At 36.5% G+C, this 17,519-nt stretch overlaps 1 protein-coding gene across 10 annotated transcripts in view; it reads right to left on the bottom strand.

Annotated features, from left to right (window-relative positions):
• BNC2 (basonuclin zinc finger protein 2) overlaps nucleotides 1–17,519 on the bottom strand; it is a 346,571-nt gene that overhangs the window by 232,550 nt on the left and 96,502 nt on the right. For 8 of the 10 annotated variants that reach the window (XM_063423714.1, XM_063423713.1, XM_063423711.1 and 5 more), the window contains one exon: nucleotides 9,185–9,385. The exons of the other annotated variants lie outside the window; for them this stretch is intronic. In XM_063423714.1, the coding sequence (XP_063279784.1) occupies nucleotides 9,185–9,385 (201 nt within the window). The remainder of the gene's footprint in view (nucleotides 1–9,184; nucleotides 9,386–17,519) is intronic. 10 annotated transcript variants of the gene reach the window in all.

A 17,519-nucleotide genomic window follows, 5' to 3' on the forward strand; every position in this document is an offset into this window, starting at 1 on the left:
CTGCTACCACTTCCGAGGAGACTGTTTTCCTACGAATTCCACTTTACAGATTGCTATAAAATTTTTTAGAGAATTCTTGCAAAGAAAGAAAAGGCTCATTTTTAATTAAGGACTAAGTCTGAACACAGTGATACACATTTGTGGGCTTAATTTCAACAACTTAATTTGATTTTGAACAATTCACTGAAGTCCAGTCTTATTTATTTTTGTCTACTAAGTCTGTGTGGAAAATAATAGTATTCAAGTATTCCATGAGTTTAATTTTCCCATTTTTCTTGATATATTCTTTGTCAAATAAACATATTTGATATACAAGAATACAAATACAATAAGGGTTTTCTTTTTCAAATGTTAGCAATGCCTTGGTTAAGAAATTGCACAAAGTAGAAATCAAATTGAGATGCCTTTCACCGCCTTCTATGTGATAATCCAGGACATCACACATTTTTATCATGTTCTTTGCATACAGACACACTAAAATAAAACAACACTGAACTCTCCATGTCAGCATTTACATTAAACCATCCTTGGAAGTGATGTTTCTCTTTTCTGCCCTTTATGTCTTCCTATAGACACTTATAATCAAGATTGCTTTAATTATTCAATTACTACCAAGAGGAATTTTTCTTTTAATACATATTCAGATATATATACAGAGAAAGAAAAACTGCAGGGAAAGAAAAATGAGGAAAGACATAAATAAATAAAGGGTATCAATAATGATCTATCATAAAATGACATTTTGCCGTTGTACTTCTGCAGGAGCCGTAACATCTCACAAGACATCTCTCTGAAAGCAGCAATAAAACTGCAATACAGTACACAAGGTTTTGTATTCTGTGCAGGCAAAGGGCAATGAATATGCTAAAAGAAAATCAATCTGCATAAAAAGATCTGACAATAACATCTTCTGGCTTGTTTTTATACATATATATTTCTAATAAGAAAACAGAGAAGAAAGGAGACTTTGGGAAGCCAAATTTTTATGTAAACTAAAATAATTCCTTTCAAAATGCTACCTTATTGATTAAATCACCCTTTATTCTGTTAGGTTGCTACTTTTTCTTTGGAAAAGTTGGCAATTCCAGTTAACAAGTAGTCCTGTAAACATTACTCCTTTAATTTATTTCATGTTGAATTATCCTGCCCACATTTCATTCTGTGATTTCTGGTTGAAAAAATTCAGAAGTTCAGAGACAATCAGAAAGCAACCATAATTTTGCACTGTGTTAACTTTCTTACCTCAGCTTCCAAGCTAACACACAAAAAACAGAGCTTTCAGCAACAGAGACATAAAGCAATGCAGAGGCCCATAATGTCTAAAAGCTCACACCTGACCAGACTTTAACAGAGAACCTTGCTTAATTTCTGGATTTTAATAAACCAGGAAAACAGGTTTAGGTTTCCTTAAGAAAGTGCAATAGCTATTTAAAATTTTTAAAATTATGCTCCTCTCCTTGGTGTTTAAGTGATAGAAGAGATTAAAATACACAAAGGCAACTTTCTCTACCACCACAGAATCTTGTTTTGCAAAATACCTGCGCATTTAGCTTCATAAAAGTTACACATGTACAGAAGGCTTACAGAATTGAGCTCCTGCTTACAGCTCACTCTGAAGGCTGTAGCACACTGCTATCTGTGATTCTGTACCTAAACTATATGTTGTCCTTGATGCATGACAGAGCCTCCAATGACATGAATGGAAAACATATGCTTGGATCACAGCGATCCTTTGCATTCTGCAAAGGATCTTTCCTCTTACAGTGCACCAAATGTTGAATTGTTCAGATGAAAAGAACTAAACTGTTCAAAGCTAGAAGTATTGCACTTTAAAGATATCAATCTTTAAGTAATACACTAAAGAACACATGGAGAAAACACACATGCAGAGATTCAGGTAATCTATCTCCTTTCCTGGAGTTCTGGTGAAATAAAGTTTGAAAAGAAATACCACAAATAAACAACTTGTTTTCATTAGGTGTGTCTTGCTGTTCCCTGAGTTGTTAAAAATTACTGAGAAAAAAAAGGACAATTAAAGCCGTGTTTTGAACATCAATTCCAATAGGTATCACAAAAAATAGACATGCATTTACCATGTCACTCAACATCCTTTATAAGGGAAATATTCGAAAACCCACAGGTAGTCTGCAGCACCGATCTCTACTCATGTATCTGTGTTGTGGTCCATTTTCAGAAAAAAACACCACTTCAAATATCACAGTAAGTTTACCTGTGAGTGACAGTACATTTCAACTTCAATGACAAGCCCAGAATAAATTTTCTCACTTTCCACAAAACTTCTTAAAGTACCGCTTATTATTTTCTTTGTAAAAGAAGACTGCTGAATTCTGTGTGGTGCATGGAAGGGAACAGCAGGACTGTAATCATGACATTCTCTTTTCTGAACTCCCATGCTCCATAAGTGGCAGATGACACTCTCCTTCCCTTTGCACAAGTGCACAGATACGCATCATCAGTAGAGGATGGGGATGCACTGGCTTCCCGAGAGAGTCAGAATAGCATCAATGGTACACTGTTGGCAAGTTCACACTGATCAAAGCAGTTCTGGGAGGCTTACCCCCCCACCCTCCAAAAGAGATGGCCTTTAAACGCCAAAACATTACGTGGCACAGCCATACAAGTGGCACTGTTTTCTCTGTCAGTGAGCAAAAATATTTTAGAAAACAGTTGTCAAGTTTTTCAGTAAAGAAAAGGAGGCATTACGGCATTACAATAATGAGTGGGGTGAACAGTAAAGCAACAGATGCCTGTTCATAGGCTGGTGTACAGTCTCTTATTTTGGACATTTGTTAGACAGGCTGATGTTAAACTAAAGAATGCATTTTACTTCATTGAAAGACTGTATATAAACATGCAGAAATTCATTATATAAAAACTCTTTTTCAGTTTACTCTTTTCTACAGGTCGTCTGGGCAAAAAATAATCCCCTTGATAACAGGTTATCTAGATGCTGAAATTTTGTCTTTACACTCCCTGAATTATAGCAAAAAGCTGCATTACTGGTTCCCTTTCCAAACTTAATTATTGAGACAGTAACAGCGGAATTCTCCCTTTCTCCCTCTTCTCTGTTTCAGCCTTCTGTTTCTTGAGCCAGTATGATTCATCACCTCCTGGGTATACTAGGAGCCTCAAGTTTGGAAATTCTTCTAAACTGTGAAGAAACATTAGTCTACAAAGCAAATCCTTTTACAATAGTACAAGCACTATTGTTCAAGAAAAATAACTGAGCAAAGGAAGCTATACACAGCGTATGTTTTGAGCATTTCTAGTAAGAAGTAAATGCTCTTTAAAGCTTTTGTTTCTGATTCTACTTTATGACGGCAGTTCTGTATCAGTGAACAGGGTGTTCCTTTGCAATCAGCACAGTGTCACAATGACCTGGCAAATGTGAATGCTTTCACTATCACTACAGTCCTTGCAATCTTGCCTCAGCTGTGACCCATTCACTTTTGCCCCAACTTCACTAAGATGCCTTACTCAGCATCTAATTAGTTAGGGAAGATTTGCCTTGGCTTTTAACCCTGACATAAGAGCAGGAGACTCTGCTGCTGTTTTATATACCAAATCTGTTCCGTCACTACATTAATCAAATCTCTATAAAACTATACATGAATAAGTTAACTACTAAAATACAAAATCAAAAAATATAAAACTGTGTATTTTAAAGTGTTAAACACTAGTACTTATTGCACAATATATACTTAAGCAAGTGATTTAATATGTTTCAATGATTCATGCAGATTTTACAGTGTTGTGCATACATATCTCAAAGCTCTGACAGTTTTAGCACATCATCAACAGATATAGAATGGCACAAATATGTTCAAACACTGTATGTGTATATGTGCAAGATTAATATGTATAGAAGGGAAAGGGAAACAATATGCTGCATTTTAGTTCTCCTTTAAATACTGAACACAGTGAGAGAAGATATTGAGACAGATTTTTTACTCTTAATCATGCATCATGCACATAGTCATGTATTATTATTGCATGTACTTGTAAGTCCAGTTATATATGCCACACAAAGCATCCCGCATTTTTGTCAGGTACAATATTTCCCAATGCTTCTATCCTGAGGTACACTAGAAGCAGCAAAAAAATCTTGAAGCAAATATTTTCAATTTGATAAAAGGACAAGTACACATTTAAACCATGCCTTACCAAAATAATCAACAAAATTAAAGCAAGTGTCTGAAATAAGACAGTGTGTAACCCATAAAGCTTCTAAATTAATATTAGGACACAAACAATTATGAAAAAGAGACATACAACAGCATAAAACAGCATAAAAAAAAGAGAAAACCCCATCGGGGCTCAGCTCATCTTTAAAATGGTGTCATAAATATATCTACAATTGTAAGACTGTTATATTTGCTGATGTTTACTTTCAAAGGTAATTGTTAACTACTTTAAACTATGAAATGTGTTTTACCAATGCCAGTCTTCCTCTCAAAATGTTCACAGCACATCAATGTATGGCATTACAGCCTGTTGTCTAATTAAGTTTGAACTCCTTTCACATGTACATGGTTATATGGTACAGTAAAACAGTTAATTACTTAATAAATGTTAAAATGGCATACAACCTCTATGACCAGCAACCCAGAAACATTTAAAAATCTTTCACCTTCAATCCATTAGACATTACACTACTCTCCTATTTTTAAATACAGGTTAAATAAACAGTTTATGTGCCTATGTCTACATCAATGCTAGGAACTATCAGATGTAAGAATACAAGCAGAGCTCAAAATAGGCAGTGCACACTGTATGCAATTTAATACTTCCAGTAGTATAAGCACATACTCCACATATTATAAGTATTATTTAGTTTTCCTTGGGATAAGCATGCATTTATGCAAGGAAAAAAAGTTGAATTTACTGTACCATATCTCTTGTGAACAGATGCGTCTATATTAATATACATCATTGATTTAATTTTTCGTTTTCTTGGCTTCTCGCTCACCTATCTAGAAGTGATTTCTCTGGTGATAACTAACACATCATGCTAATGAGAGAATCTAATGTACAATAGAGAAATGTCACTACTAATAATATTTGCATGAAGTTAAATAAAGCAACTGTAAGAGAATGTCAGACAGTTGTTCTTTAATAAGATACAGTTACACAATGAAATTATGTTGTTAATTTTGTTACATCATTGAGTGAATCCTAAATTACTATATAATGATGCACAGATCCATTTATAATTCTGTATACTGCTTTTTCACTCTCATGTTGAAAATAGCTTCTGGAAAGGCTATTACCTTTTTATCTGAAATGGATTAAACATACTTCTTTCTCAACAAAAAGGTGGATGGCTCTGGCATTTTGTGTCACTGTAGGTTACAGCCATTTCTCTTACAGTCTCATTTCTGAAATGACTTTTAAGTATTTTAGAACATTACAGCCCTTAAGGTAACTGGTTGAAGAAAAATGGCATTTATTATTCTGACAAATGCACAAAACATTTATGAAAGCAGACAATCACAAAAGCCTCTTTTTTTTTCTTTTTTTTTTTTTTTAATCAATCAAACCCAGACCTTCTTTTCTGTTGTTAACAACTCCTTGCCAGAACTAGAATGGGCAGTGCGTGCCCTGGACCTAACCAGATGAGCATGGAAAAGAAGCCAAGGGTTTCTGCTCATTCTCGACCTGTCACTGATCAAAGTGACCCAAAGAAGCACTCCTTTTTAAAAGTTAAGATTTACGCCCTTTGAGGTTATCAGACATTCTTCTGTATACAGAAGGGATGACCCCTTTCAAGCAAATCACAGACTTTTACATGGACAAAAGGTACATAGGCAAAACAATGCAATCAAGTGGCCATGTCATAAACTTCTCACAGGTAATTTAGGATAGTATTCCTCTTCCCCTCTCACCCCACCAAAATCTAAATTTGCTCTGGAATGTGGAGATACAGTTTTTTTGTGCTCCCATTTGCGAAAGAAAACAGTCCAAAAATATGTACCATCATAATTGCTGTTAATAGCACAAACTTGTATAATCAATCCTAATTTTTCTAAGACACATATCACAATGAAGTTGCTTTTCTTTTTATTCCGAGGAAAGTTATTAGGAATCTATATTATGCAAACAGCAGTGCAGTGTGAGTTGAGAGGTAAGACGAGAGAGGGATTGAAAGGTTTTGTTTTGTTCTAAATAAATCTTGCTATGCTTTTATTTTTCCACTAAAAACCTGTTTAAGTTACAATTCCAAGGGAAAGTGATGGGGTTCAGAGCTCGTTTGCTTCTAAAAATATGTGAAAAAGCAGCATTACACATAGATATTTAAAAGAGAAATGTCCCTAGCATTACTGTGTATAGCTGGAAAAGTTTCGCTAAACAGTTCTTTCAAACCATGCCAAACTTTGCTTGCAACTTATGTACATTTCATAACTTCATGTTATTTGTACTCACGAAAACAATTTTTCTTAAAGTATACGAAAAGTTGTAAAAATACTTACATTTCCAGAAGATGGACTGAAAATAATTAACTAGCAAATGAATAAAAATAGTAACAGAAAACAATATTCAAAATTTTAGTAATTTACTAAGAAACACTGTCACTGAGACACAAATTTGCAAACTCCACTTGCACACTGTATGTGCAAGCCAGCAAGTTATAACAGCCCCAGCAAATCAGAAATATAAGACAAAATGTTGCCCTTAAAGAGGAGAGAAATGCATTTAGCAAAATAACTTACCCTCCTCTTAAAAGCATGATGGAAGCATATTTGCACTGGATATGTTTAGCACATGATAAACAAACAAACAAAATATGACAAGGAGATTAACAAGTAAGCAAACGTGTCAAGAGCAGACTTTTAAGAAATAAATCTGTTTGATGTTACCACCTTTTCAGTGCTACTGTGTATGTATGCCAATTCACAGTGATGTAGCATCCACTACACATTTACTCATTTAGTACATTACTTTTCCCTTTCTATACAGAGTACAACATGGGCATTCATGTTCAATAATGTAAAAAATCCAGTTACTATTCAAGAATTAGTACATAAAACATATTATTTAAAAAGGAAAAATAGCAACCAAATTGCCTAGCTTGAGTACATACATGTTTGGTATGGTTTAATAAGCTAGTTGTCTCAGACTATTTGACCCTCTTACACATTGTGATTCCCTTCTATTTAGTTTTGTTTCCTTTCTTTGTCAGTGTTGAACATTTTCTGGTATTTCAGAGACCACACAGTCTAAATCTGTTGAAAAAGATCTAATACTAAGCAGGCAATCCAGTACTATCTATGTGGTTCAATCGTCATTTATCAATTGATTGTTATCTGGATCTAGTTATGTTAACCCTTTTGTGGCTGAAATGTAAAGAGCCTTTCCTCCACCCCTAAAATTTAATCCGACTTCTTGCTGAAAGAATACAGCAGGTAATTGGAATAACTGCTTTCCATGCCATTGCCTAATATCATTGTAACCAAACATGTTATGTATCATAGACAGGCACAGAGCTGATAATGTTTGTAAGGAGTGTGGAAGCAATTCACACTTCCTAGTGCCAAGCAGTGTTTTTGAAATGTGCATCTCTACCAGGAAATGAACTTTTTTACTTTCAAGAATGGGAAATTGCTCAGAGTTGCTTATTTGCGTTACGTTGATTACATTCTATACCAGCATACTGTATCAGCAGTAATCAGGGTCCCTCTACAGGATATATCAAAATATTCCTTATTCAAATGCCTTCATCCTGTCCTGAGCTATACTGCTTAAATGGTCACCCACAGACAACCGCTATTGGTTAATAACTATCTACTTTGGAGTTTTTCTTGGCTTTAAAGTTTTTTTAAAATTAAAATATTGTTTTATGGTGAGTATTCAGACATACTTTATTCCTTTAAACTACAAAACCAGTTTACTTTCCCTCTCTTTTCTTACAGTACAACACCTCTCAGGTAAATGAATTAATTCAGTTTTGTGTCCAACCTTAAAAGAAAGTCAAATATTACTACACAAATTTACTAACTCCTCTTCTGGTTCACACAATATTTCAATTATTTTTCATCAGTGTCAGACCATAATTGGAAACTAGTTTTCAGAAAGGCAAAACATCTCCTGGTAGGGAATCACTCTGTTAAAAACCTCCAGGTTGAACTTCCCTCCCCTGCCTGCGCCCCATCCAAGCTGAAAGTTTGTCCCTCTTTTTTTACTTTCCTCTCCCCGTTTTGGTTTTTTTTTTTTTGGTTTGGTGGGGTTTTTTTTTTTTTTTTTTTTTTTTTTTGGGGGGGGGGGGTTTGGGTTTTTTTTCCTTGTTTTTTTCTTGTTTTCCCTTTCCCCTCGCCCAGAAGAGCCAAGCAATTGTGCAAAATGTACTGTAACACACCAGGCGCGTATCACCAAGTGCATGGTACGGAGACACTGGCTCCTGTGATTAATTATCAGTTATAACTGGCCTTGCAGTAACATTTTCGCTTTCCCGTCAGAAGCGGCATACCAAGCTGCCTTAAACGCGGCCCCCGGTGAAGGAGCAGCTCTGGGGAGGACGCCAAGGCTCAGCTCCGCAGAGAGAGGGGGAGCGAGAGAGGGAACAAGCAGGGAGAGGGAGCGGGCGAAGAGAGACCCGAGCACTGAAACTGTCTCCTCTAACGACCCTCAGCTCCGTGCTGGCAGCAGCTCCAGCAGGACGGCTCGTCGCTCCTTCCCTCTGAATAAAACTGTGCTCTGACACATGAACTCAATTATGCCGTTCTGAGGGGCCCCCTAAATTTAGTATCAGTTTGATTTGGGGGGCTTATGCACTCAGGAAGAAAAAGGAGTTTTCCTGGGATAGCAGATACTTTTATTTATGGGACGGGGGGATAGCAAAGGGAAAAGGGCTGGAACAAAACAAAAGCAAAGAAAGAAAGAAAGAAAGAAAGAAAAACAATCTTACTAGGAGCAAAGCTCCATTTGGAAACTTTAAAACAAATGCTCTGCTTTTACTTAAAGCTTTAATATTTTTTCTTCTTTTAAAAAGGAGCCCTTAGGGAAGAAATGAAGTAACCATGCACATTCCAATGACATAGTTATGACAGTTCAGAGGCTAACTATGTAGTGATGAATGAAACAAAAATGAAACGTGGAAAGAAAGAGAAAAAGGAGGGGGGGAAAAGCACAAAATTTCCATGTTTTAAAATAAACGAAAGTAACATACCTGTTGGGACATTCTGAATAAGAGGTTAGTGTCAGTGTTCTGCCATGTCCCCATGAAACCAGAGTCGGTCGCTGCCGTTCTTGTTCCGAACTGCATGGAGTTGTCAGTGCAGGAGTCTCTTAAAGTCAAGTCTCTTGCCCTCTTTCGCTCTCTGTGTCTCTGTGTGTGTCTGTCTCTCACATCCACTTCTGCCTCTTCTGACTGAAAAGTGAAGGTGGATTTTTTGAGCCTCTTGGCAGCCAGTAGCAGGAGTGTAGTGTAGTTAAGAAGCTAGCTGCACTGTGCATTTCATTTGGGAAGGGGGGATTCAGGGGAGAAGGTCAGAGCTTCTTTCGCACCTTCAGCAGAGAGACCCCTATCATTTATGCATAGATTGTGACTCCCCAAGCTTGCCTTTGCTCAGTTTAACAGCTGCCTGTCAGGTGTGCATGCAGCACTAAGGAGACCCAACCATCAGCTTCAAACTCTCAGCCACTGGATGTCATTGGATAGCAGAGCAAAGAGTCAACTGCACTGCTCCACTGTCAGGCACCAAATGACATCCTGCACTAACCCTTCAGTCTACAGATACACAGATACACACACACGCACATTCCCTCTAAGTAGCACAATGATTAGAGTGAATTGGGAGGAAAAAAAAGGCTGTGGCCCTTTCCCTGTCTTTCTCTGTTTTTTCTCAACAATGCTGTCAAGCATAGCATGTTACATCTGACACTTGCCTACCACACAGGATTAGTAAACCTAAAAAAAAAGGAAAGAAAAAAAAAAAAAAAAAAAAGAAAAAGCAAGGAAGCAAGTAATTAAATACAGTCAATATTAACTTAGAGGTAAAACATAAAAGTTGGCCTGGTTATTTTCTAAATATTAGCCAGAAAAGAATTGCAGAAGTCAGTTTCTATCCCAAAAGAAACTCTTACTAAAGAGGGGAAAAAAGACATTATCCAACTTCTTTTGAAATTAAACTAGAAAGTCACACGCACATTTCATCTCTCACACCCCTCACTCCTCTTGCCCACTGCTAAGAGTCTTAAGCAGCATCGAGAGCAAGAAAGGACGGAAAAAATTACAAAGCTAGCCCTTCCTTTCCCTCCCCTAAAAGATCAAAAGTAGTTTTTTGGGTTTTTTTAAGAAGCTAGTTGAAGCAGATACAATACACCTTTCAAATCATAAAGAACAAAGAAATTAACCTCAGCAGAAAAGAAACCGGTCCCACACAGCTAAAAAGTAATGCACAAGAAACAATGTTTTTCCTTTAAGATCTCCTGTACTTAAAGTACAGTACTATACATCAAGTTAAATAGTACTATTGCAATACGGCTTTTAATTACAAAGGCTTTTTAAAATTAATCTTATTTGAAAAATTCTCTTACCCACTTCATCCTTTACATACAGATAAGAAATCATAACTCTGCAAAAAAACTTCATAAATAAAACAAAATTCATGCAATCTCATAAAAAACGGCCAGTTAAAAAAAAAAAAAAGGTATCCTTTCCAACATAAGGAACATTCATCTTCTAATAAAATCTACAAATTTAGGAGGACAAATGTACCACTCACTGTTTTTTTCTTAACTCAGGAATAACAATAAACCTCACTCTGAAACAACAAAAGAAACAGAAGAGAGCTTCAGTGGCAGCTCTGTGTCATTAGTGTGCAATGAGAAAAGATGAGAAGATGTACACTATGTTGACACAAATGTGCCTTCCCCTCTAGACCCTACATCTCTTGAAAGCTTTTCTGTTAAACTTTCCTTCAGTTCAGCACCATTAAGTACAAAAAAAAAAAAAGTCTTAGAAGCAGCAAATTCAATATCCAAGAAGAAACAAGGAAGAACCCCAAGAACTGCTGCTTTAAAATATATTAAGTCCACTTGTGGTCAATAAAAATATTCTCTATTGGGGAGGGGAAAATGACACTTAGGAGTCAATTGTACCAGCAGTGGCTGTACCTTTACAGCTAGCTATTAGCCCCTCAAACTCCCTCTAAAATTTGCCAGCCTCTTCATTTCTGAAGTGGCACTCAGTGCCTCAGTCAAGCTGCATGCTCAGCTCCTGACCTTCCCACTAATGGCTGTTATTTGTGGGAGGCTTAAGGACACTGTCAATAGCAAGCTTCCTCCTCTCCGTTCTGCATCTCTCTGTGCTCTCGCTCACAGTCTTTATCTCCATCTCTTACCCACCCACCCCCCCCCCCCCCACTTCTTTTTCCTGTCCTGCAGTCCTCTCCTCTCCCAGAGAATAAAAAACCACCCCCACACACACATCCATGCACACACGCATGCACGCGCGTGCACACAAACACACACAAAATCAACTGGCGTGCAGCAGCAAGCACCTGCAGTAATAGACTCTTTTATTAAAACTGTTATTCTGCAAGACTTGAAATTCCCAGTGGACCGGGCCATGTCAAAGCCGATATAATTAACTAGAGGCTCAGCAACGGATCAATTACCAGACAAGCAAGTGATAGTGAAATCAATGAAAGATCATCAGCCACATTATCAGTGTTGCAACTCATTAGGGTAAAACTGAGAAATGTGCTCAAAGCCAGCCCAAGCAAGGTGGCATTACAAAACAAAGGGCTAATTTGGAGACCCTGCTGTGAACAATCTGTAACAGAATTAGCCTTTTTTTCCCCTAAACTGCAGAGCTAAGTAACGAAATGTGACAGACTGAGAGAAGCAGTTTATTAAGACACCAACTCCAAGTTTATTTAGTTCATAAACTCTCTCCTAGAAAATCAATACAGTCTGTACAGGGTTATTAGGCTGACTAGCTAATACATCCAAATCTGGTCTTCCCAAGCAGCAATCTTGGCCAGAATGCTACGTTACAAGAAATCTAAGCTCATTCAGATCACTGTATCAAAGGAGGACTATCATTTAATTGTCAAATGTGTGACTTCTACATCCCAGCTTCAGAACGTTTTCAGAAAGATACATTTCCCCCCTACCCTGCTAACATGACAGAAAAGAAACAAAATTTAGCCTGTCAGTCCCAGTCCAGCTCAGGTCATCCTTAAATTTACAGTGTCTCTACTGCATCTTGCTTGGCACAATAATGCCAGCACAGAAAAGCCAAGACAAGAAATACTGAATTTCAAACAGGGATATGAAAAGTAGCAGTCAATAAGGAGATAAAAGTAACCAAGCAGGAAAAATACAACAGAAGCCAACCTCCTCAAGTAGCAGTTTAAGCCTCATCCAACTGTACAGCAATGGGACCGCAGATTGGGGGGGGGAGGAGGGGGGAGAGGGGGAAGGGTAGAAAGAAGAAAACAAAAGAAAAATAAAAAGCAAACCCCACAACTTTAGTATACAAGTCTGGCACGAACTCTCCTCTTTGGCTAGCCATATGAGAATCTGAAACACCATAGTCAAGGTAAGGGGTCTAAAGTTATTTAAAACAAATCATTTTAAAAGCATTAAAAACCTCTTGTTTTCAATAGATTTTTAATCACAAGTATATTCTGCAAGTATTTTGCTTCTATCCAATGGCATTTGTGCTGACAGATAAAAGGATCTGTGAAATTATTTTACATTTTCACCTCCTGGGAATATCCAGATGCTGAATAGAAGAGGTGCCTACAGACTCCAGGTTCTAATGGAACTTATACAGAGTGCAGTTGCAGTTGTCTGGTTGTGTTTTTGAAAATGTTTTGTGCTTTGTGAACCGTTTGTGGTGTTAAGAGTTTTTTCTTTCTTTTCATTTTAAATAATACCTATTACTTACTTTCAAAGACAATTATATTATCTGCATGACTTTTTGAATCTTTTAAAAATATAATTTGTTGATTTCATCTCTCCTCTGAAAACCACTGATACAGAAATGCACCATATGGCAAGAAAGGATAGGAAAGGTGATTACAGAAAAATCCAGGTGATGCCAAGAAGAAAATCTAGCCAGCAGAATATGCTATATAATGTAAACGTATCTTACTTCTTTCTAAATTCCATTACTCTTACAGTTTAGGTGTTAATTAGTTCAGTCAAAGGGTTAATGCAAATAGTTCAAAATGACTAAACATTGAAAAAATATTTTCTTCTTTTTGTTCCAATTATTCTGTATTATTAATTAAGCTGTTAAAACATGCAACAGTTACTATCTCCTTAATGTTCAATAATATGTAAACTCTTTAAAGAGATTTTTGTTCCACGTCTCTGCTTTAGATATTAATCAAGAAAATAATTACAGAGGAATTTAGTTAAAAAAAATCTACATGCATATAACTATGTACTGTACATGTACGTTCAACGAGGTCCAATTAGTTGGAAAGAATTTGCATTTCAGTTAGTATGAGCTAACAAGACTGTAGGGAGACAATGTGAATCTACTCGCAGGGCAAGAAAGAATGGTGTTTTTCTGTAAGCATTAATTCCCATAACTGATCATTTTAAAATGTTACTGATCTTTACAGTATTTGTTTTTCAAACATCTAGGAGTTCAGTATAAATGTTTATATTAACTGTACATGCAGCAGTGTCCCCGAGACGACTCCTGGGGAAAAAAAAGATAAAGCAGTGAGCATAGATTTATTATTTCTCTTCATTTAGCATTTACAATTCTATTTAAAGATAAAGAGCAATCGATTATTCCAAAGGAGAGTTCCTTATATTTGATGTTCATTCACAGGATTCATCAAAGTCACTGGGAGAGGATCCAGAAAACGTTGTCTTTTTATACAAATGTTCCAATCTTCAATAGTAATGACAGATACACACACCATACACAGTTACTGAACCCCTCTCCTAAGTCTCTCTACCCTCAACCAGTTTACTGGCTAGTACCTGTAAGTCCCAGGGTTCATTTGGCTGCAGATGTTAACAGTTTCTCTAATTTGTAATGACAGCAAACTGGCCTTTGCTCTTCCCACATTCACTATTCATTTCTAGGCTTGGTTAAGTAGATAGCTGGGTTAAAGATCAGTGGTTTTTCATGTGACACATTCTGCTATTCATCTAATAGCTCGTCAGGACAAAACTGTCCCTGTTCTTGTCAAAATAATGAAAATGGTCCTCTACGTCACATGACAATCAGCCCTTGCTTGTGCTGAAACAACTAAGCTTATATAGTTGAGTTGTTTAAAGACATTTTAGGGCTGAGTATTCCACACTGCCTCCAAAAAGTATACTTATATATACATAAGTATGAAAGAATTCTTCTCCTTAGAATAATGTGTAAGCAGAGACTGTAACAATCACATTAAATACTTTATCTACAGATAAAACAAAGTTGTGAATCGTGTCCTATCAATATAATCTCATACTTGAGAATTATGCAAAGCTATCTTGATGCTCATATTCAAAGAGGTGGTGAATTGCCCATGGTATTGTCATTCTTTATCAACTCCTTCTCCCTCAGAACTATATAAGGGAGCTCACTCTGCAACATCTGTTAGACTATGAAATGTTAACAGATGTCTAAAATGAAAAAAGAAAAAGGCAGGGGGGTAATAAAGGGAACCTCCTCTGAAAAAATAATCCACCCAAATTTCCACATTCTAAAGAAAAAATATTGACAGCACTGTATTCTCTCTGAAACCTGACATCCTTACTTTGTAAAACATTTTTCCCTAAGTTTTAACAGGCACCCTCTGATTTTTAAGCAAAACGCATTGGACTGATTATGCCATCATGCAACAATGAGACTGAATATATTTTGGTCCCGTGCCCTGTGTTCCAAATGTCCTTGCTGAATCCTCTATCTTATCTAAATTATTGTGCATCCCTGGATTTGTTTTTCATTTTGATGTTCATGCCTAATTCACACAAACTTGTAAGTGTCCACATCTACATTTTACATCTCTTGTCTTGTTTTGGTTTTGGTTGTTTCAGATATTTTTCTGTTTGTTTGGCTTTTGTTAGGAAGAATTTTCAGGTTGAACTGAAGCATGGCAAAACTCAACAGAATTTTCATTTTAATTAAAAATCATATTTTCAAACACAATTTACTCTAAATTGGTTATTCAGCCTTTTCTTTAGTAAGTGATGTGACAGGATGCTTATCCTCAAAGACAACTTTTGATCACGAGTCTTTGTTACGAGCTGTAGCTCCTATCAAGCTGTCACACTGCAACTGATCCTAGTCACATCTTTGCCAAACTATGTATCAGCATTCCATACCACAAAACCCTTATGGAGACTGCTGAGCCATGGCAGCAGCAAAGGTAAGGTGAAAACTGTGACCTACGGCTGGCAGATCCAACATCTAAGTGAGATGCTTGTGATTTTTGTCACGCAGATGCTACACTTTAACAAGTTAAAGAAACAAAAGAAAAATGAAATCCAGAAAAAGTAAGCACACAGAAAAGACAATTACATCTATATATGCTGTCCTTCAGTAGGTAGCATGATGTTGGTGTCCACTTGCTGGTTTGAGGGGGAAGAACATAAACATGGAGGATGTTATAAAAATTAGAGGAAAGCTCATATTATCCTCAAGTGATTAGTAATACACAACTTTGATTTCTTGTTTTTCTTTGGTTGTGAGGTGTTTTGTTTTATTTGTTTGTGGATTTTTTTGGGTTTGGGGTTATATTTAAACAAGCCAATATTGGGAGATCAGGCCAGCTGCATCTCCTTTTTATAGGGAGATCACACCTATGTTTCTCTTCTTTGTAAAGGAGATGTATCAAATGCATTAGTTTGACTGCTCAGCAACAGAAGACTGACTACACATGTGAAGAAGAGAGAACCAAAGAATCACAATTCCAGTAACTACACACAAATACATGAAAAATGCTGATTAAATGGAGGATCCAGAAGGTTAGAAAAGCAAGTAACTTGATAAAAAGAAATGTAATGCCAAATCATAGCAGTTTGTTGAATGTGCACATTAAATCTTGCAAGTGATTAGTTGCTGTTTAAAAGGTATTCTCCACATGAGCATGGCTTTTAACTAGTAATAATCACTATATATATATGTGGATAAAACACTGAACAAAAAAGTCTGTGCTTTTCTCAGAAGAATTTTACGTGTCCTGCAAAAATTTCGCACAAACCCCTTAATTTGCAGGCAGGTAAACAGGCCAGCTTGTTCTGCACATATGGCAGTGTCACATCCATTCTTCATGTCACATCAGTGTTTTTTTCAGTGTCTTTTTCTGACAAGAAACTATCTATTTATTACTTAATTGTTTACGGCACATGGTAATAGTTAACACTGTTAAGGTATGAGAATCTGGTTCAAAGCACAGTAGATACAAAAGACTTTGATTGAAACTGTGCATTTAATGAAGTGCCTATATAGCCCACCACTGAAATAATAGCGGGATTTAGATATTCTGCTTTGATTTACTAGGAATTAAGCAGACAGAGGACACCTGACATACAATATAATATAGGAAGATGTATGACACAAAAATAATTGCATTTCAATTTTAAAATAAAATATTTAAAAAGCAGTTGTAATTGCTGCAACCTAAGTTCAAGATCCAACAGGAATATTAGCAATCTCAGAGCAGCGGTTAAACAAACAACACATCAACCTCATTTATGTAAGTCATTGAGAAAAACAATTCAAACACTTCAGTCTGAAAAACTCCACATTTACACAGGTTTACATCCACAGATCATCACTATATTATTATACAGGTATACTACTATATTAAAGCATCGTTCAGCTATTGATTATCTGGGTTAGGGAAGGTTTATTGTTTTAGTAATAAACTCTGAAAGTTTATTTTCTGAAAAACATCCTAAAACCATAGAACTTGTCCACTGGATGCTAGCCTAGTACAAGCTAAATTACAAAGCAATTTATTCTTTGGTAGCTAATTTCATTATTCTCATCCTTTTAGTAAACTGTGTCTATAACAAGCAAGGCCTTTAGAACCCACAACAGCCTAAAGGGCTTAAGTGTAGGCTAGGTTTATGATCTAATTACTCCATAGTATAATCTATTGTGCCACTTCCGAGTAGCAATTATTTGGTGTCTAAATCATAAGTATGCCATAATTAAATAAAATTACCTAAAAAGGAGACCGGATGATTTGGTAGTATATAGGGCCGCTGAATATTAGCTGAAAAGACTGCATGCACAAATGCAAGACTGAATTAAGAGCAGCTATTTTTTTCTAATTACTGACTCATTCACAGCACACAGAATTGTCTGAACTGCCCAGTGTCCTAGTATCTCTCTGGACTATTAGGAAAAGCTGCATTAGCAAGAACTCAGCATTCTCTGTCTCACTTCTCTCTGGAGAACTGGGGAATGATGAGCTCCATCACCTGGCCAGCAGTAGCAGCAGCCACAAAGTCACCTCAGGGACTTGGACGAAGAGATTCATCTGCAGCCTTGGCAGCGACTGAAGTATGCCTTACTAACAGACAGTCAC

Source organism: Prinia subflava, chromosome Z (assembly GCF_021018805.1).
Source record: "Prinia subflava isolate CZ2003 ecotype Zambia chromosome Z, Cam_Psub_1.2, whole genome shotgun sequence".
Classification (NCBI taxonomy): Eukaryota; Metazoa; Chordata; class Aves; order Passeriformes; family Cisticolidae; genus Prinia; species Prinia subflava.